Source organism: Sinocyclocheilus grahami, unplaced genomic scaffold (assembly GCF_001515645.1).
Source record: "Sinocyclocheilus grahami isolate Dianchi unplaced genomic scaffold, SAMN03320097.WGS_v1.1 scaffold852.1, whole genome shotgun sequence".
NCBI lineage: Eukaryota > Metazoa > Chordata > Actinopteri > Cypriniformes > Cyprinidae > Sinocyclocheilus > Sinocyclocheilus grahami.
Window position 1 is genome coordinate 444,795 of NW_015506031.1, and position 21,759 is coordinate 466,553.

The 21,759-nt window shown below is 37.1% G+C and overlaps 3 protein-coding genes across 5 annotated transcripts; 2 read left to right on the forward strand and 1 right to left on the reverse strand.

The window, feature by feature from the left end:
- Positions 1-367: 367 nt before the first annotated feature.
- On the forward strand, positions 368-10,691 carry LOC107562986 (stromal interaction molecule 2-like). Its single transcript, XM_016247754.1, has 12 exons — positions 368-1,056; positions 1,336-1,466; positions 2,519-2,633; positions 2,728-2,839; positions 3,570-3,685; positions 4,206-4,383; positions 5,696-5,873; positions 5,956-6,117; positions 6,483-6,583; positions 6,783-7,021; positions 8,370-8,556; positions 8,794-10,691. Exons 1-12 carry the CDS (start codon positions 942-944, stop codon positions 10,124-10,126), a joined length of 2,967 nt encoding a protein of 988 aa, XP_016103240.1. The 5' UTR covers positions 368-941; the 3' UTR covers positions 10,127-10,691.
- Positions 10,692-13,481: 2,790 nt separating this feature from the next.
- Positions 13,482-15,347, forward strand: LOC107562991 (uncharacterized). Its single transcript, XM_016247761.1, has 5 exons — positions 13,482-13,843; positions 13,949-14,320; positions 14,692-14,841; positions 15,032-15,069; positions 15,184-15,347. Exons 1-5 carry the CDS (start codon positions 13,807-13,809, stop codon positions 15,295-15,297), a joined length of 711 nt encoding a protein of 236 aa, XP_016103247.1. The 5' UTR covers positions 13,482-13,806; the 3' UTR covers positions 15,298-15,347.
- LOC107562992 (piggyBac transposable element-derived protein 4-like) lies at positions 14,677-21,298 on the reverse strand. Of its 3 annotated transcripts, XM_016247764.1 has the most exons (5): positions 21,077-21,298; positions 17,849-18,219; positions 16,994-17,026; positions 16,807-16,857; positions 14,677-14,821 (listed from the first exon to the last, which is right to left on the reverse strand). In XM_016247764.1, exons 1-4 carry the CDS (start codon positions 21,256-21,258, stop codon positions 16,820-16,822), a joined length of 624 nt encoding a protein of 207 aa, XP_016103250.1. In that variant the 5' UTR covers positions 21,259-21,298; the 3' UTR covers positions 14,677-14,821; positions 16,807-16,819. The 3 variants fall into 3 exon arrangements, with proteins under 3 accessions (XP_016103250.1, XP_016103249.1, XP_016103248.1); XM_016247763.1 differs by lacking the exon at positions 14,677-14,821 and having other exon boundaries at positions 16,685-16,873; XM_016247762.1 differs by lacking the exons at positions 14,677-14,821; positions 16,807-16,857; positions 16,994-17,026 and having other exon boundaries at positions 17,408-18,219.
- Between the last annotated feature and the right edge of the window lie 461 nt (positions 21,299-21,759).

The following is a 21,759-nucleotide window of genomic DNA, read 5'->3' on the forward strand; positions in this document are numbered from 1 at the left end:
TTTAGTCAACATTTCTAAGACTAATTTGTTACTTTAAGAATATAAATTAAGTCACAAATTAAAGCTGTTCATTATACATTAAGTATATTCATGTAATACTTGTATGAACTGCATTATTTAGTTTTGAACAATATCCCTGCAGAACGAGCGTCATTTACCCGTTATTGAATATTTTATTGTTTAATTAATTTTGATTCGTTAATACTGACATTTCTTACTAAAGTTCAGTCCAAACACGTAACCTAATTAATATTCATATCCCACGTCAACGTCTCCTTCTCAGCAAATCAGTGTACTTGGCAAGCGGCACGCGATCTAATTAATATTCATGAGTGGGATTAGTAAATCAGCTTTTGGCGTTGGAAGTGCAGACGCACGCAAAGTTTAGTGACATTTAGTGACTAGAACACGTTCATTATCCAAACATTTCTAGAGAGAAGTAACGTTACTATCGCTTCATAAGAATCTTCGTTCATAAGGAACCTGGCTTTCAGAAGGACTTCTATTCTTTGTCATCGTAGCTATTTGTATTTTTGACTCCGTGTTGGGAGAGTTCTTTCGTTAAACGTTTTCCTGTCATGTTTATTATTCTGTTTACTTTGTTCCTCTTTTGCTTTGGGATGTAACAAGGAATCCTTTTTTTATTATTATTTATTCATTCATTCATTTTTATTTTTTGGGGGGATGTATCTGTCTTTTTAAATGTTGTGATTTATCCTTTGGGGTTGCGAACAAACATTTCTAACAGTTTGTCGTTTTTTTTGTGATTTATTTTTTTATGTAATTCCTACTACATTACACAATATGTTGCTTTTCTAACCGGCGCGCCAAACCTTTTCTTGGAGCTGGAGCTGTTTATAGCATCAATATCACGTAACGCTGCATTTGGATGCACATGTGTTTTTTAAATCATAGACAGTAAGTGGCACTTGAACCCTGCGATGCATAAGTTCTGCCTCACCGTACTGCTGGTGCTGCTCGGACTCATCATCTGCATCTGTTCCAGCGATGAAGCACAGCACCCTGGACTGTACAAGGACACACCTGTGACCTCAGGCACGTGTGCACGACCAAATATACAGAAATGTTCATATTTATAATGTTTATATTTGCTAAACCTCAGCATGACCCTTGGCATTCTGAAGATCCATGCAATCTGCAGACTAATGGATAAGAAAAGAGCAGTTAAAACAGTTGATTAAATATTTTGTAGCTGATCATAACTAGAAAAATGTATTATTAATGCATTTATTATAATACGATTACACACACACTCATGACACCTCTTGGTGAAACTGCTGTAGTGAAATGTTTAACTGTCCACTTTCATCACAGATCCATGTCTGCAAGTGAGCCCTCCGTGTATGACAGAGGCTGACCGCTTCAGCCTGGAGGCTCTTCAGCACATCCACAGAGAGATGGATGACGATCAGGATGGAGGCATTGAGGTGGAGGAGAGTGTCGAGGTAATCAGCGTTCACAGATGTTACAATCACAAGTCAGAAAATCAGTTTCCTCACACCCTAATGTGAATCCTGCAGGGTTTCCACACCTCCTGGCCTATGCATTTTCATGTAACAGTCAAATGGATAAAAAAAGAGAGCAATTTAAACAGCTGATTAAATATTTTATAACTAGAAAAACTGTAAAAAAAAATGATAGAATGTTAAATTACTTTTCAAAGCCTTGAAACGGGGGCTGCATGATTAATCGAAATAGACTAAAATTGCATTATGGCTTAGTGTGTTTATTTCAAAGGTTGCAATTCAATTAACTCAATATATGTGCTGCATGTTTCAACGTGAAGCGTGATGTTAAACATTTGAAAATGAAGACGGCCATAAATGTTAGTATTGCAATTTTACGGTTGTAATGTAAAATAAAATGATTATATTATTTTTCTTAAATACTTAAATTGTTTGACAGTGAAATACTACAAGAGTAATACTTCTTATTTCGGTTTTTATTTAATAGTTTGCTGCTAAATTGAACAAGTGGTAGAGTAGCACAAATGTAGTAGTTGTGAAGTCTAAGGACTAACAAGCTCATCTTAACTATTTTGGTATGTCTGTGTGATGTTTGTGTAAAAGCTGAAGTGTTATGCCAAAGCACCCTTTCTCAAGCCTGTTGGTCAATTTTGAAACACATGTTTCTATCCAGCACCTCAGACAAACCATTCAGGCTTTGCACTGGGAGAACATAGCAGAGGGGGATGAGTTTCCAAGCAATGTCCTGACGTACGTCCGTGTCTCTGGTATTGGGTTTCTTTTCCTTGTTGCTATAGATATGGTTTAGATGGATCGAAGCAGTGAAGAATCCGGGAATCACACGGTGCATCTGATTACAGCAGAGACAGATACCAAAACACATTCACAGACACTTGAGCTCTTTCGATCTTGAATGTTTACTCAGCTGTTGTTTTACGTGTGTGTCACTGCATTTGTAGGACTTGGGTGTCTGAAGTTAATTTCAAACAATTTCTCATGCGTCCGCATCTCTTCTTGGCTTCTTACTGTAGTTCATCATTGAAGATATGCAGCAGCAACAACAGGCAAACAAGCACAGTAAACTCCATCACGAGGACCAGCATATCACTTTGGAGGAGCTTTGGAAAGGCTGGAAATCTTCTGAGGGTAGGATAGTCTCCATGATTGAGTCTTAGTATGTTCTTAATGTCACTTTCTGCCCATCTTTTGGTTCTTTCACTGCTTTCTTTCCCTCTATCAGTTCATAACTGGACGCAGGAGGATGTCTTGAGGTGGCTAAGAGAGTTTGATGAGTTGGCTCAATATGAAAAGGGCTTCAAAGAGCTGCGTGTCAATGGGAACACTTTGCCCAGGTGAGACAAATCAAGACTGAACCGAATGAAAATTCAACAATTCTCAACAGTTAAACCATAAAAGGCATATACATTTACAGTGCTATTCATTTTAGTTACAATATACTATTATATAGATAGTCATAACAGCACCAGAAATCACAGAGAACAGAATAAAAATGTTATAATGTGAATGTGATTGCACTCAACATACACTACAGTTCAAAAGTTTAGGGTCGGTATGATGTTTTAGAAACAAGTCTCTTATGCTTCCCCAGGCTGCAATTATGAGAGAAAAATACAGTAAAAGCAGTGAAATATTAATATGATTTAAATTAACTGTTTCTTTTTTAACACATATTAAAATGTAATTTATTACTGTGATGCAAAGCTGCATTTTCAGCATCATTACTCCAGTCTTCAGTGTCATATGATCCTTTAGAAATCATTCTAATATGCTGATTTGCTGCTTTTTTGTGGAAACAGGGTTTTTTTTCAGGATTCTTTGATGAATAGAAAGTTCAAAAGAACTGTATTTATTTAAAATAGAGATCTTTTGTAACAAATGTCTTTACAGTCACTTTCAATCAATTTAATGCATCATTGCTGATAGATATTAATTTCTTTAAAAACAAATCTTACTGACTCCAAACTTTTGAATGATAATGCATTTAGTTAATTGCATTGATTAAATACAATAAACAGCTTTATGAAATGACACAGCTAATAGTTTCTTGTTTTGCATTTACAGAATTGCTGCCAATGAGCCATCATTTATGAGCACTTTTCTGAAGATCCAGGACCAGCAACACAAACAAAAACTCAAGCTCAAAGCTCTGGATGTAGTGCTGTTTGGCCCACCTACACGTATGTATCAACTTTACATATATTGACATAAAATGTTGGCTAATTATTTTTAAATAACCATTTTCCAAACTCTGTTATACACTCAGGATATGAACACTTCAGTCTCTGATCAACATAAGCAATTGTGAAAATTAATTATTAATTATAAAATTAAGTTAAATTGCTGCACTAAAAAAAACTCCTACATTTTTTGCATCTTCTTTTTGCATCAGTCCACTGACTGAATTGTATGCACTATATGCTTCAATTGTAAATCAGATCATTAAATTACTGGAGCCACAGTATAATGAATTCTGATCAAACAGTCGTGGCTTTTTAAATGTCATTATTACATTTAGTTCGAACTGATGTGTAACATTTGAGCACATGTGAAATCAAATATCCACCCACGCCTGTTGAGAACACACAGTAGAATGACTCTCTCACAGTGTAAAATATATCCAGTCAGCAGGCAAAATAAACACACAGACGTCACATAATATATTTATTGGCTGTCTGACTAATATTCCCTTTGCTCCAGGACCCCCACACAACTGGATGAAAGACCTGGTTCTGATAGTGTCAGTAGTAATGGGTGTTGGTGGATGCTGGTTTGCACGAGTACAGAATAAAGTATCTAAGGTACATATTACAAAGATGATGAAGGACCTGGAAAGCTTGCAGAGAGCTGAACAAAGCCTCAGAGACTTACAGGAGCAGTGAGTACCTCTTCTAGATTCCCAAACCTCCACATTCAGCATTCATTTGAATCGTATGATATGATTATTCACCAAAATTAATAAAGCTGTTTGATTCACACTTGATTCAACAAGCCACAGTTAATAATTTTTCATAATTCAGACTAGTAGTAGTTTATGCTGGTCTTATCTTATATATATTTTGTTCTTTAAAAAAAACATAAAAAAAACTTTTGAACAGTGGTGTGTGTATGGTGTATATATATACACAGTATACACACACACATATATATATATACACACAGTGGGGAAAAAAAGTATTTAGTCAGCCACCAATTGTGCAAGTTCTCCCACTTAAAAAGATGAGAGAGGCCTGTAATTTTCATCATAGGTATACCTCAACTATGAGAGACAAAATGAGAAAAAAAAAATCCAGAAAATCACATTGTAGGATTTTTAAAGAATTTATTTGCAAATTATGGTGGAAAATAAGTATTTGGTCAATAACAAAATGTCATCTCAATACTTTGTTATATACCCTTTGTTGGCAATGACAGAGGTCAAACGTTTTCTGTAAGTCTTCACAAGGTTTTCACACACTGTTGCTGGTATTTTGGCCCATTCCTCCATGCAGATCTCCTCTAGAGCAGTAATGTTTTGGGGCTGTCGCTGGGCAACACGGATTTTCAAACTCCCTCCAAAGATTTTCTATGGGGTTGAGATCTGGAGACTGGCTAGGCCACTCCAGGACCTTGAAATGCTTCTTACAAAGCCACTCCTTCGTTGCCCGGGCGGTGTGTTTGGGATCATTGTCATGCTGAAAGACCCAGCCACGTTTCATCTTCAATGCCCTTGCTGATGGAAGGAGGTTTTCACTCAAAATCTCACGATACATGGCCCCATTCATTCGTTCGTTTACACGGATCAGTCGTCCTGGTCCCTTATATATATATATATATATATATATATCAGTATATGTATATATATATATTTTTTTTCTTTTCTTTTAACAATTTTTAAATGTCACAAATATATTTTTACTATTCAATACACATTGTGTTTTTTATTAAAAACTAAAATAGTTATGAAACCTCATTAACCATCAACATTACATTTACACTAAACAGCACAAAAATGGGACAATATTCAAAATCTAAATATAATTATTTATTTTAAATACATATTTCATTTTTAAACCATTTCATTTAAATCATAAGGAATCAATTCACTAAAATTAGACTTTCCAACATAACGTACAAGAGAGAGTGACACTGGAGAGCATTTTTTGCAGGATCTTACAGCACAAACACCGCATTTTGTATGTTTTGAAAAGGTTGGAAAAGGCCCAGGAAGAGAAGCGCACCGTGGCGGTAGAGAAGAAGAATCTAGAGGAAAAGATGAGGGACGAGATTCAGGGTGCTCAGGAAGAGGCCAACCGCCTGCACAAACTCCGAGATGGAGCAGTGAGTGAACTCACCCGTCTTTGGTATGCAGAAGAAGAGCTCGGACAGGTTAGGATCTGCATTTCTCACTGTTAAACATCTCCCAACAAGACTCCACTTCACCCCATGGTTCTCTGTGCTCCTCGTAAAGGTGCGTGATGCATTGAAGAGGGCCGAAAAAGACATGCAGTCCTTCTGGTCAGTTCCTGAAACTTTGCAGCTGTGGCTACAGCTCACCCATGAGGTGGAGGTCCAGTACTACAACGTCAAGAAGCATAGTGCAGTACAACAACTCGTTACAGCTAAAGATGAGGTATTTTAGAGATGAACGAGTCTCAAATGTATTACCATGCATGGGATCAGTTTGAATCATATTTTCAGGTTTCAGTTGTTTAGCCTTTGGAATTAAAGCAATTGTTCACCCCAAAATGAAAATTTGCTGAAGATTTACTTACCCACAGGCCATCCAAGCTGTAGAGTTTGTTTCTTCATCGGAACAGATTTGGAGAAATTTAGCATTACATCACTCGCTCACCAATATATCGTCTGCAGAAGAAACAAACTCATCTACATCTTGGATGGCCTGAGGGTGAGTAAATTCTCAGCAAATTTTTTTGTAAACTATTCCTTTAATATTTACAATCTATAATTATTTATTCACTCTGTGTTTTTGCACAGGCTGAGAAGATCAAGAAAAAAAGGAGTTCTTTGTTGGGTACACTATATGTTGCTCATAGCTCCTCATTGGATCAAGTGGATCAGAGAATTCTGGAGGCCAAGTAATTAGTTTTATCGCATTTAAAACTTAAGCCATTCTGAAAAAAATATTGCAATGAAGTTGATAAAATTGTCAATGTTTGCCCAAAAAATTTTGGGGAGCTAGTGTATGTATACTAAGTTTCATATTTCAAAAGGGAATGTTCGAAGCATAAGTACACTTAGTATGGGCTTACATTGACCTGCATGTATTTTGTCAAGGAATGCACTAGCAGAGGTGACTGCTTGTCTACGGGAGCGTCTGCACCGGTGGCAGCAGATTGAGAGCTTGTGTGGTTTTCCTGTGATGAAAAATACAGGCCTACCCAGTCTCACTGCTTCACTCTACCCAGACCCCAACTGGATGCTAATGCCCCGGGCTGCAATTCAGTCCTATCAAATGCCTGTTTCGGTGGAGGACATGGAAGAAGAAATGCCGCAGATTATACCTCAGATTCCTGGTTGGTACTTGTGTTTTTTCTTTCTTCGTTTATTACAGTTTCTCTTTTCTTTATATATATATATATATATATCCATTAAGCTGAGTGAATTAAATATGTCAACCATTCAGATCATTAAAAACAGTGAAAAGCTGTGAGAGTTTTCTGACTGATTAAAAAAGGTGCATTGCTCATCTGGCTGCAGGAATGAGTCCCAAAACCCAGAAATGCACTTGTGGTTCTGTTGTCATTAAGTGAATAGTTTTTTGAAAACGCCTGAAAAAAGCTTGAGGTGTTTTCGAGTTTTATTCTTCAACATAGCATAGTAATACCCCAGTCAGGGTTTTCTTGTAAGGTTTTAGGCATCTTGAAAAAGCCAGTTGCTAACAAGTGGCTAAATGAGCCTAGAGAGTTTGTCAGGTGCATTAACCATCATCAATTGCTGGGCAGTCGTGGCTTAATGGTTAGAGAGTTGGACTCGTAACCCAAAGGTCACGGGTTAGAGTCTCGTGGGAGTGAATGACCAGCACTCTCTTCCACCCTCAATAACATGACTGAGGTGAGACCCTCGAGCAAGGCACTGAACCCCCAACTGCTCCCCGTGTGTGCACTTGGATGGGTTAAATGCAGAGCATTTATTCAGAGAATAGGACACCATACTTGGCCACACATCGTGTCACTTTCACTTTCATCAAGATTAAAAGATTTGTCAGAGGCTTAGTGGTGGTGACATTGAAGTCATGTGTAGTTTAGTTTATAACTTATGGCCTGTCCACACGAACGCGGTTATTTTTAAAACCGCAGCTTTTTCTACACGGTTTGGCCGTTTGTCCGTTTGTCCACACGCAAACGCAGCACCAGTTCACTGAAACCGCACATTTTTGAAAACACCTGCCAGGGTGAAGATTTTCAAAAACTACAAACATGTAGACAGTGAAACCGGAGTTTTTGGCTTGTGACGTCGCGCCTGTGCTGTTATCTCCGCCTACTGGAAACAGCTACTTTTCAGGCTTCTAATTGGCCAACATGGCTTTACGGTTGCGATTATATTGCCACCTGTTGGCTTGGCATGCTCTTGACAGTGCTTCATAGCATGTGTTTGCGTTTTCATGTGGATGGAGATTTTTTTTAAAACGGAAAAACTCACGTTTATAAAAATACCCGTGTATGTGTAGACATGGCCTTATTGCTTCTGCCAATTGTATTCAGGCTTTACAATTCACATTTGATGAACAAAATGTGTAAGAATTACTTTTGTTTTACTGCTTTCCATCAGGTAGAAAAAAGTTTCCCACACATTGCAGCACATTTAAATAATTTTAACTGTTTGATTATTAAAACAGGCATTAATTATTCATATACTTTTCAGTAACAGTTGCACCTCTGAAATGTTCCCCACGATCTCTGGTACGCTCTCGCCGATCTGGGCATATTGTGCCATCACCTGTCATCGTATCACCTGACCCAGACCTCCTGATTCCCATACGAACTCCAGTACGCCGATATGGAGATGATGAAGAAGAAGAGCATATCAAATTCTCCCCTCTTGTGAGACAGTATGTCAGCCAGACATTTTGTCCTTTGATTTTGCATTGCATCGAAAAGTGCAGCTCAAAGATTCTTAAAAATACTGGTACTTTACAATAAGGCTCAATTCATTAACATTAGCTAATGCATTAGGTATTATCAACTAACAATAAACAAGTTTTACAGCAATTATTAATCCAGGTTAATATTAATTTATGAATATCTTCTCTGTGTGAATATTTGCTGAGTGTCCCTCTTTCTGACAGGGAGTCTATGGAAACATCTTCAGATACAGATTCTATCGGGTCCTCCATCAACAGAATGTACAGCACCCTTGATGTTTCTCCTCGAAGAAAATACATTTTCTCTGACAACATGCCCCGAAAGATCTCCCTGGATGAACAAGAGGACAGCCCCTCCCTCAAGATCTCCGAGGAGGAGATGGATGAATCTTTGAACGCCTTAAGGAAAGTTTCACGAGACGAACTTGATACTCCATCAAGAAATGCATCTAGAGATGAACTAGAGGCCACTGTGGACCATCCTAAACAATTGGGTAGAGGAGAAACTGAGGCTAGCATCGATTCAAGGAAATTCCCCAGGGATCTACCTTTGGATTCCACAATGAGGTACTACTCTACAGAAAAGATGTGTCCAGCAGCGATCAGCATGGATAGTCAGAGACAACGATTACTCAGAGACAGAAAAGACCATATGGACAGCATTTCAAAAGTGATACCAAAAGCAGAGCTCAATATAGACACCACAAGTGGAACAAGATATTCAAATGCCTTAATGAACACTTCCATTAAACACAAAGAAAACCTGGATTTTCCAACCAGTATCCAGCGAGGAAGAGTGTTTAGGGAAAGCTCCTTTGATGCCACCTTTGATAGTTCAGTGGAAAGCTCTAAACACTTAAAAATGTTAGGCAAAACATATTCATCTAAAGACATCCCTTCACGAATGATGGCACAAGATGATTTTGATGTGTCCACGGATTTTGAAAGACAGAAAATAAGAGATATTTCAATGGATACGGCTTCAAAAAACATACTGAAAGAGGAGTTTGAGAGAAGCAAATCCTTTAAAGAGAACAGGGAAATTCCCTCAAAAAAAATCTCTCGAGATGAGCAAGACATTGTAATGGAGATGCAACGAATACAACGCAAGATAGACAGCTCTGTGGAAACTCCCACTGGTAAAATACAGAGAGAGATGGTGGGTCTATCTGTGGAGGCTCCAAGGTGTAAGATACCACAGGAAGAATTCCTGGTTACGAACCCTGGACAGTTAGGCCCGCCTGACCTTACCGTTTGCTCCTTGATGCTCTGGAAATCAGCCTCAGACTCGCTCAGCACACTAGTGTATGACGGCATTCTAGAAAAGTCCTACGGGAACCCTCTCATGCCTAGTCCTGATGATCTCAGTCACGCGGCTTCAGTGTCTTGTTCTTCCCAAAGCCTTCTCGGAAATGAAGGTCAATCTGCAAATGTGTCTACTTCAGAATTTGGTGGTAAAGACAAGGGCAAGACATCTTCAAAGCTCAAGAATATATTCAAAAAGAAAAAGGATTTAGAAAAATATAAAGACTCATAAAGGTCAACAACAAGTAGGAATTCAGACACTTTTAAAAGGCCAAAGTCTCTTATAAAACTGGCTTGGAAAGCTGCCTTGTAAACTAGAACATAAGCATAGCTAAACATGCTAAATGGAGTAACCTTGGATTTTCTTGCAAAAGGTTTTTCTTAGATAAGCAGGGCCCTCAGCTAAATGGATGCAATCTTGTGAAACAAGGAGCAGAACTGCACTTTTCCAACTTGGATTCAGAGATACTGTATTACATAAGATGTTCTGTCCTGTGAAGCTGCCAAGATATTAATTGCACATTTTTCTTTCTTTATTGTGGGATCTATTCATCATTTGAAATAATTTGCAATGACATGGACATGTGGACTTTTTGCTCTGATGAACTGAGACTTTTGCATATTAACAAATCATTGTAGCATTGAAGACACAATCACAACATGCTCAACCTATTTATTAGATTTACTAAGGTTTTCACAAAATGTCAGGAAAAAAGAAGACAAATCCAAATGACTACTAAAGGTTGCCTAAGATACTGTATTTACAACAGGACTAGCAAAAATTGTATATAAAAATATGAGCCTATTATTCATAAATGTGTTTCAATGTATTTAATTTGATTCTAATGAAGCTTTAATTAATTGCTAGTTAATACAGATGGAGCTAGGTAATAATCTAATAGGATTATATTAAAATGTTTACATTTTTGCTAGTTCTCATCATCCAAAGTTAAAAAGTTGCAGTTAGATGAAGGATATTTGTATTTATATGTTTGATTGGGCATCAAACACTGACAATTCTTTTATTCAATGTAGTTTATTGACGTTTTTGACCTTAGATTTTTTATGGCCTGTGTAATATTTCACATTTTAAGTCAGTTAAGTCTGATTTGGTGGTGTCTCTGATTTTATTGTACACCACTTTGAGCAACATTTTTTTTTTCAGTGTGCAGTAAAATAGATTTGACTTGGGGAACTATTCTTCTTGAAATGACATTTATCCTAATGCCATTTCAGATATTTTGTGGGATCCTGCCGTTTTCCAAACATGGTTTTCCAAACATTGAATGTGTTCTTGTGAAAATATGAAATCTAAATTAGATTTAAAAATAATATTAAAGGAATAGTTTAACCAAAAATGACAATTTGCTAAATATTTACTCACCCTCAGGCCATCCAAGATGTAGATGAGTTTGTTTCTTAATCAGGAGAAATGTAGCATTACATCACTTGCTCACCAGTGGATACTCTGCAGTGAATGGGTGCCGTCAGAATGAGAGTCCAAACGGCTGATAAAGCATCACAATAATCCACAAAACTCCAGGCCACCAATTAACATCTTGTAAAGAGCTCAGTGTTTGTAATAAACAAATCCATCACAAACATGTTATAACTTAAAACGAGTCGTCTATCCATAATGTCGCTTTCTCCAATGAATAAGTCATCTGACTCAGGACAGAACTGTGCACAGATCCAACACAATTTATAAGTGAAGACCGTTCAAAAGAGTTCTAAACAAATATGCTGGCAGGTTTTGGTCTGAGAGGACAAAAGGGAATAGACATTTTCACTGGAGGAGCGTTATTATGAATTATAGACTTACGGATTGTGGAGTATTTTGGTCAGAAGCAACGGTTTAAGTTTAAGTGCCTTGATTGATTTGTTTCTTACAAATACACAGCTTTTCACTTCACAAGAGGTTAATTGATGGACTGGAGTGGCGTGGATTACTTGTGGATTATTGTGATGCTTTATCAACTGTTTGGACTCTAATTCTGACGGCACCCATTCACTGCAGAGGATCCACTAATGAGCAAGTGAAGTAATGCTACATTTCTCCAAATCTGTTCCGATGAAGAAAACTCATCTACAACTTGGATGGCCTGAGTAAATTTCAGCAAATTTCCATTTTTGGGTGAACTATCCCTTTAATCAAAATGATTAATTTGATTAAACCTTGCTGGAAATGTGCATTATGGCAGTCAGGGGTTTACAGCTATTAATCACCTTGAAAATAGCCATAAAATATGTCCAGGCTGCTACAATTATCACTTCAGAGGCAAAGTTAGTGTCTGAATTTGCCCAAATTTGCACGATAAATGACAATGTCTGTGAATATTTTAGATAAAGAATATGATTGAAAATAGTTGGCCTATGTAGGCCTATTTATGTCCAGGTGGAAGTTTTAACCAAGGTCAAGTCTGCTTTATTGTCAATTCTTCCACATGTACAGCACATACACACAGAGAATTGAAATTGCGTTACTCTCAGACCCTTGGTTTATAACTTAAAACGAGTCGTCTATCCATAATGTCGCTTTCTCCAATGAATAAGTCATCTGACTCAGGACAGAACTGTGCACAGATCCAACACAATTTATAAGTGAAGACCGTTCAAAAGAGTTCTAAACAAATATGCTGGCAGGTTTTGGTCTGAGAGGACAAAAGGGAATAGACATTTTCACTGGAGGAGCGTTAGGTATAGACTTACGGATTGTGGAGTATTTTGGTCAGAAGCAACGGTTTAAGTTTAAGTGCCTTGATTGATTTGTTTCTTACAAATACACAGCTTTTCACTTCACAAGAGGTTAATTGATGGACTGGAGTGGCGTGGATTACTTGTGGATTATTGTGATGCTTTATCAACTGTTTGGACTCTAATTCTGACGGCACCCATTCACTGCAGAGGATCCACTAATGAGCAAGTGAAGTAATGCTACATTTCTCCAAATCTGTTCCGATGAAGAAAACTCATCTACAACTTGGATGGCCTGAGTAAATTTCAGCAAATTTCCATTTTTGGGTGAACTATCCCTTTAATCAAAATGATTAATTTGATTAAACCTTGCTGGAAATGTGCATTATGGCAGTCAGGGGTTTACAGCTATTAATCACCTTGAAAATAGCCATAAAATATGTCCAGGCTGCTACAATTATCACTTCAGAGGCAAAGTTAGTGTCTGAATTTGCCCAAATTTGCACGATAAATGACAATGTCTGTGAATATTTTAGATAAAGAATATGATTGAAAATAGTTGGCCTATGTAGGCCTATTTATGTCCAGGTGGAAGTTTTAACCAAGGTCAAGTCTGCTTTATTGTCAATTCTTCCACATGTACAGCACATACACACAGAGAATTGAAATTGCGTTACTCTCAGACCCTTGGTGCATACAGATAACACTACAGTAGAACATAAATACAGATAGATACAGATTAAATACAAAATACAACTATACAAATAAGGTAAATATATATAAAGCACAAGGCATATGGCAGATAGAGTGCAAAACCAGTAAAGTAAACAACAGTGCAGATATAAATTCAGCTTCAGTTAGACGTGAACTGATTTGCACAAATGATCTTCTGTGATGTGCTGACAACAATATCATATTTGATACATTTTAAAAATTGTAAAGATCACTTTATATCAGAATGAAAGTGTATTTTTGGACTATTTTACTTTGAGTGTTTTATGAAATGAAACTTTGTGTGAGTCCAACAACATGATGATAGACATAATGTGTACTAATTCAAATACTAATGAATTTGTTAAAACCCACAATCTAAGCAAAAGGAAAAAATCCCCGACCTTTAAGCATTTCAAACCCCTTTATCAGAAATCCCTCCCACCACAGTCAGCCAGGCGACATTTACAGTGAAGACCCTTTGCTTTTATCTTATCAGTCACCGAGATGGAGCGAGCAATAGTTATTGTCATCGCGCTTGTATGTAAGTCCATTTTAATGTTTTTTGTTGTTGTTGTGTTCTTTTGATTTTATTGACCGTCCTCTTTCAAATATATGAACTTACATATACTACGTATTTTTGCTTTAGCAGGTATTTTGTTCTGTGAACAGCGGAGAGTCTTTGGGGCAGAAGTGGACATGAGAGTTAAAGCAGGAGACAGCATCACTCTCTACTCTGACTGTGTCATACCATTAGGATCACACATTTTTTGGTGGAGAAACTGCTCACATGAGCATCAACCATCTCTGTTCATAGAGGCTGAAAACCTGTTCCAGAGGACTTTTCCACGTTTTAGTTTCGTGCCCAACAGCTCCAGTAACTCCTATGATCTACATATTACAAATATCAGTGTCTCTGATGAGGGACTGTATTATTGTGCAATAAAAGAAAGAAATGTACACGGCATCGTAGGCTCTGAGTACCAGTATGGAAACAGAAGGACTCGTCTATCTCTCTTGGGTAAGAAAATATCCTGGTGTTTAAGATGTTTCTTTTAGTAAACTGTAAAGAAACTGTTGGCTATATTTGATAAAACCTTGTCAATTTTTTATGCTGATAATATACTTTTTAAAGAATTTTTTTTCATGAAATGGAAAAAATGCAAAATAGCAAAAATTTGGACACAAACCACACATTTATCTACACTTTCACAAAAGGAAATACCCATATTTTTTTCAAGTGATGTGTGTGCAAGATAGATAGATAGATAGATAGCAACACAGAACACAGTAAAACATCCTTTAAAATATATGATATAAATATAAAATATATGAAACTGAGAGTATGTCTATACAAAAATGTGTACTTACTTTCACTTATGTTCCATTTAGAGCCAGCGTCTCCTCATGCTGAGCAGTTCAACACCTCCTCCACACCTTCTGTATCAGACCTCTGCTGGAGTCCGCTGTTCAGTGTGTGTCCAGTGTGTGTTCTCCTCTTCTCCGTCTGTGTTTTCTGCCTCTGTCGGAGGAAAACTACAGGTGATCATTCACTCCTGAACTCAAGAGTTATGTGCCAGACAGCAGCTTCGAGCATTCTGATGTAGCAAGATTTGCTTTACATTATCATCATATCACAAAATGAACAGTATAAAATGTCACAATTTTAGAGGTTTGTGAAAAATGAAATGCATTTTTAAATGTAATCTGAATTAAGCTATTTTAATTATAGTTGCTGCAGCAACACAGACTGAGAACAGATATTACCAGGTACTGCATCACATGTGCACATCCTGGCATCCCAGTATAACATTTCTTTTGACAAACATAGTTTGTATTTTGTATACTGTACAATAACAAAATAGGCCTACTGTTTTTTCACAGAGTGGAGATGAATTGTGCTACGCCTCATTGAACACACTTTCCATGCTGAAGAAAAATACACTGCAGAATTCAGACTTCTGTACTTACACGGAGGTCAGAACCAAGAGAACATAAAGAGAGGAGTCTGGAACTCTCTAGGGCTTGAAATATTTAACCCTCGGTTATTCTAACCCCCTGGATTTTGACAAACATAGTTTGTATTTTGTATACTGTACAATAACAAAATAGGCCTACTGTTTTTTTCACAGAGTGGAGATGAATTGTGCTACGCCTCATTGAACACACTTTCCATGCTGAAGAAAAATACACTGCAGAATTCAGACTTCTGTACTTACACGGAGGTCAGAACCAAGAGAACATAAAGAGAGGAGTCTGGAACTCTCTAGGGCTTGAAATATTTAACCCTCGGTTATTCTAACCCCCTGGTAAACGCAATCCTGGCTTCTTGCTTCACACGGTTCATTATAATTAATCCGGGGATAATAAAAGAAACGGATGTACATTCCGAATCCCTGGGTTAATATTCTTATTTGCATATTTGCGGTGTCAGTGTCATTGATTGGACAAATGCAGCAACTGACCCGTTTACATAATGACTCTAGCATTGCGCATCCTCATACTTTATTTCATATCTATATCATATTTCAGACTTGATTGCAATGTAAGAATGAAACAGGCTCTTCTTTATTTCTTCACTGACGTGTTTTTACCATTTTTAAGACGCCTCAGATGCTAAAATCCGGGGTTAAGCGCACTGAAAAGCCCTAATCCTTAAAGATGCAATACAAAGTCTTTATTGACTACTTGTTACTTCACTTAAATGTTTACCAATCCCGCCTGTGTAAATGTGTCCATTGTGAATGCATTTTATTTATGTAAAGAAATCAGAACCAATGTTCCCTCTAATTTTTTTTCTTTCTTGCAGAGCAAAACTTTTCTCTGTTGGGCGGACATTTAGGCCACCTGAGCAAAAACATTATTTTTAAAAAATATTTTATAAACAAAAAACAGTAACCAACATAAGATAACAAAATACATATATTTACACCCACACACACACAAAAAAAGCAGGACTGCCTCAATTAACAAATATATACAACATAATATTCACAATTGTTTTATAATAGCAAAAACATTCTTTATACCAGACCTGTACAGCACACATACAAACATTTTTTAACTTCAGTGTGCTATTTATATTTCATTTGACCCTTGATGTAATTAAACGATGCACATTTTAGGTTACCTGAGAAAACATTTTTAGTGCTGTGTTACCAAGAAATTCTATTAAAAATCATTTTTTTTAAATCTCTTACGCAGAACAGTTCAATTCTTTATAACATAGGCTAATAATATAATATGAACAAAATGAAGCAGCTATTGTCCATGAATTCCCTTTTTGAGGTCAATTATTTATTAGGTTTATAATAATATAATATAGGCTAATATAATATAATATAAAACCAAACAAGCATTTAAACTGATAGAATTGAATAGAAAACAAACTGAAACTTTTAAACTGAGATCTGTAAGCTAAATATTTTTAAAAAATGTGAATTCTTTTAGAGTTTGCACACTACTACACCTGTGTGTGTAACTGTACATGTCTGGGAGTTTTGTTACCGTTCTGTGCTCATCATCCGCTATTTCCATCTTTCAAATATGACACGCGCGCTGCATAGAGGGAACACTGGTAAGAACGTACCATAAAAAAAAACATGAAACAAGTCCGTAATCATGATTATTGTTATAATAAATGTTTATACTGATGTACTGTCTGTTTTTTTCACAGTTGATCACTATTACATACCCTTGCTGTCTCCTCCTTCACACAGATGCAGGGCTGTTGTAGAAAAACACAGAACAAACTAATTTAATATATACAAAATATATCTAAAACTATAGATTTATTTTTTATCTTTTTGAGTATTTAAAAAAGAAATCGGGTTCTCTTGAAAGGGTTTGTTTAGACTCCTCTGCATGTTGACATGATCATTTTTGGCTAATTTCATCAAAATTATATTTCATTCTCAGTCAGGAAGGAAACCACAAAAGATTTCCACTTGAGCATGCAACAGACTGAGGGTCACACAAATGTGAAAACGAATAGAACCAAACATCTTGGCAAAAGTGTGTTAAATGTGCCTGCATGCTGCTGATGCAGTGACTTAATTATATTAGAATGATTTCTGAAGGATTATGCAACACTGAAGAAATGACTGTTTTACAGTATTTTTTAATCAAATAAATGCTGCCTCTGTGAAAAATGATCAGCCCCAAACGTTTGAAAGGTAGTGCAGCACTGACATTGACATAATTCCACAAGACCTTCATGTCCTCCATTGATTGTTCCACATATTCTGTGGCAAAAGTAGACGCGTTAGCAGCACTGACTGTAAAAGCAGATGATATTAGAAATACTACCCATGCTTGTTTCCATTTTAGAACAAAACTTTTACTTAAATATTCAAATGAGTGTCAGGAAATGAAGCAGGGTAAACCAAACATATTTACGTATATTCAAATTTGAACCCATCATGAATAAAAACCTTATATTCATGCCACTGATTAAAACAGTCACGCTTGGGTTGAAAGCACAATGGCACTTCACAAGTCACACACATGACTGGAGTTTTCAGGTGGCAGAGCTTGCACTTGCGCCTACCGAGAGCACTGTCCGGCTTGAAGTGCTTGGGCCTGTGGGTTCCTTCAGGAAGTGATGATTCGGGAGATGAGGGAGGAGCTGAAACAGGAGCGGAAGGAGAAGACGAGATGGGAGCCGAGGAAACTGATGCAGATTCAAACCTGTTCTCAGCATCCATTTCTGTAAGCTCTAAAACAAGCGTCTCAAAGAATGTCTTCCGTGTCAGAGTTTTTTGTTTTTTTCTCTTGGCCGCCAGTTCATGCAAAATGAACGCATTCTCTACGGCAATGTCCAAAAGGTGATAAAAAACACACTGATACCACTTGTTTGGTTTATGTAGAACTCTGTAATGTCCAGTGATGAAACTGGATGGATCCACTGTCCCCACATTCCTGGGTGGAAAGAAAAAAGACAATATTTTAAACTGAAAGGTTAACTTTAAACTTAAAAGGTGAAAATTCCTGTGAATAACACACAGGCAAAACACAATGACACAAGTGGCCTCTTAAACAAAACTAGTTGAACAGTTTCGGTTTCAGAGCAGGTTTAGAGTTGACAAAACCCAACAAATTCAAAACTGTTTAGGTTCTGTGGATTCACAACACTCGCTATAAATGCTCTGTCAACTCAGTGTGTGGTCCAGAGTTTGAATGCAGCTAACAGCTAATCGCACAATAACACTGAATTTAATAATACTGAATTTAATTTATATAGGTTCAAAAAGAACTTAAAAGGAAACAAGCTTTTTTATATAAATTCTAAAGCTTGTATTTATATGTACATTTTTATATTAAAGTAGGAGTTGAATATTGTCTATACAGTGGGTATAGAAAAGAATCACCCCCCTTTATAATAATCACATTTTGTTGCTTTGCAGCCTGAAATGAAGACGGGCGTAGTTTTTGTTTTATCCAGCTGCATTTACTCAGTGCAACTTATAACATCCAAGCGAAAGATATAACGGTAACCTGTTAGAAGAAGAAAAAAAAAGAAAAAGAAAAAAACATTCACAGAGTTGGAAAAAGTATCACCCCCTTGTGTCCGCATTCTGTTGAACCACCTTTTGCTTTAATTACAGCCTTTAGACTGTTGGGATGTCTCTACTAACTTTGCGCTCTTCTTTGCAGAACTGCTCAAGTTCAGTTAAATTTAATGGTGATTTTTTAACTTCAGTGTGCTAATTATATTTCATTTGACCCTTGATGTAATTAAACGATGCACATTTTAGGTTACCTGAGAAAACATTTTTAGTGCTGTGTTACCAAGAAATTCTATTAAAAATCATTTTTTTAAATCTCTTACGCAGAACAGTTCAATTCTTTATGACATAGGCTAATAATATAATATGAACAAAATGAAGCAGCTATTGTCCATGAATTCCCTTTTTGAGGTCAATTATTTATTAGGTTTATAATAATATAATATAGGCTAATATAATATAATATAAAACCAAACAAGCATTTAAACTGATAGAATTGAATAGAAAACAAACTGAAACTTTTAAACTGAGATCTGTAAGCTAAATATTTTTAAAAAATGTGAATTCTTTTAGAGTTTGCACACTACTACACCTGTGTGTGTAACTGTACATGTCTGGGAGTTTTGTTACCGTTCTGTGCTCATCATCCGCTATTTCCATCTTTCAAATATGACACGCGCGCTGCATAGAGGGAACACTGGTAAGAACGTACCATAAAAAAAAACATGAAACAAGTCCGTAACGAAAGATATAACGGTAACCTGTTAGAAGAAGAAAAAAAAAGAAAAAGAAAAAAACATTCACAGAGTTGGAAAAAGTATCACCCCCTTGTGTCCGCATTCTGTTGAACCACCTTTTGCTTTAATTACAGCCTTTAGACTGTTGGGATGTCTCTACTAACTTTGCACTCTTCTTTGCAGAACTGCTCAAGTTCAGTTAAATTTAATGGTGAGCGTTTGTGGACTGCAGTCTCCAAGTCATTCCACAGATTTTCAGCGGGGTTTAAGTCTGGGCTCTGACAGGCCATGCAAGCACATTCAACAACAGTGTGGTCAGTTTTGCTGTGTGCTTTGGGTCATTGTCATGTTGGAAGGTAACCCTTCTTCCCATTGACAACTTTCTGGCAGAGGGCAGCAGATTTTCCTCAAGAATTTGATGGTATTTTGCCCCATCCATTTTTCCTTTTATCGTGACAAGTGCTCCAGTCGCTGCTGCAGAGAAACACCCCATAACAGGATATCACCACCTCCATGCTTTACTGGAGGAATGCTGTTATTTGGATGGTAAGCTGTATTGGATTTCCGCCAGGCATATCATTTGGTTTTGAGGCCAAATAATTCAATTTTAGTCTCATCTGCCTCAGAATCACCAAGATGTGTTTTGGCAAAGCCCAGTCATGACTGCATGTGGCTTTTCTTGAGGACTGGCTTTTTTCATGCAACCCTCCCATACAAGCCACATTTGTGGATAATTTGTGATATTGTTGTCACATTCCCACACAATGACCACTCTTTGTCATAAATTCCTACAACTGCTTCAGAGTTGCTATAGGGCTCTTGATCGCCTCTCTTTCATCCAGTTTGGAGCGAAGTCCTCATCCAGGGAGGCTCTGTGTTGTACCAAATACCTTCCACTTCTTAATAATAGACTTCACTGTGCTTCTAGGCATTGATAAAGCCTTTGACAATTTTTTTTTGTATCCATCTCCTGTCTTGTGCCTGTCCAAAACTTTCTCCTGGAGATCTTTTGACAGTGCCTTGCCACCCATAGTTGATTGTTTGCTTCAGTTATACTACCAAGGCCTGAAATGCTCCAGGAAAGCTCTTTTCATGCTGAGCTAATCAAAATGACCACAGCTGATCACAGTTGAATGTCAAATGGCTTTGTGAGCCGTTGAGAAGATGATTAGCTACACCTTACTGAGTTTACAAGTCATTTTTAGGAGGGGGTGATCCTTTTTCCAACTCAGTGATTCTGTTTTTTAAATAAATTTTTTGACATGTTGGTGTTATACCTTTCACTTGGATGTTCTAAGTTGCACTGAGTAAATACAGCTGGATAAAACAACGTCTTCATTTCAGGCTGCAAAGCAACAAAATCTGATTATTTTAAAGGGGGGTAATTTTCTATGCCCATTGTATATACACTAATCCATCCTCTTGAACCCGAAGAAAAACAATAATAATAATTTTTGCTCAAAATACACTCAAAGTTACCTAGAACTGGCTTCATGAAACAGGCCAAAGGACTATCACTGAAATTCTACTAACCTGTTGTAGTCCAGCACCACAGCTGGAATGGGAACCTCCTTAAGGGTCCGAAGTGCATCACCTTTCACCTTTCTCTGCACAGTATTACCTTCATAAGCTTTATGGAAGGTGGAGCACATCTGCACTTCCTGTGAGTCTTTCCACTCAATAAACAGAAGATTATCATCCCTGATCCAGCGCATGGTGCCGCGTGGAGCATTCTTCGACAATCTATTCACTGAGATTTTTGGGAAACCCTTTTGCTTCAGTTATACTACCAAGGCCTGAAATGCTCCAGGAAAGCTCTTTTCATGCTGAGCTAATCAAAATGACCACAGCTGATCACAGTTGAATGTCAAATGGCTTTGTGAGCCGTTGAGAAGATGATTAGCTACACCTTACTGAGTTTACAAGTCATTTTTAGGAGGGGGTGATCCTTTTTCCAACTCAGTGATTCTGTTTTTTAAATAAATTTTTTGACATGTTGGTGTTATACCTTTCACTTGGATGTTCTAAGTTGCACTGAGTAAATACAGCTGGATAAAACAACGTCTTCATTTCAGGCTGCAAAGCAACAAAATCTGATTATTTTAAAGGGGGGTAATTTTCTATGCCCATTGTATATACACTAATCCATCCTCTTGAACCCGAAGAAAAACAATAATAATAATTTTTGCTCAAAATACACTCAAAGTTACCTAGAA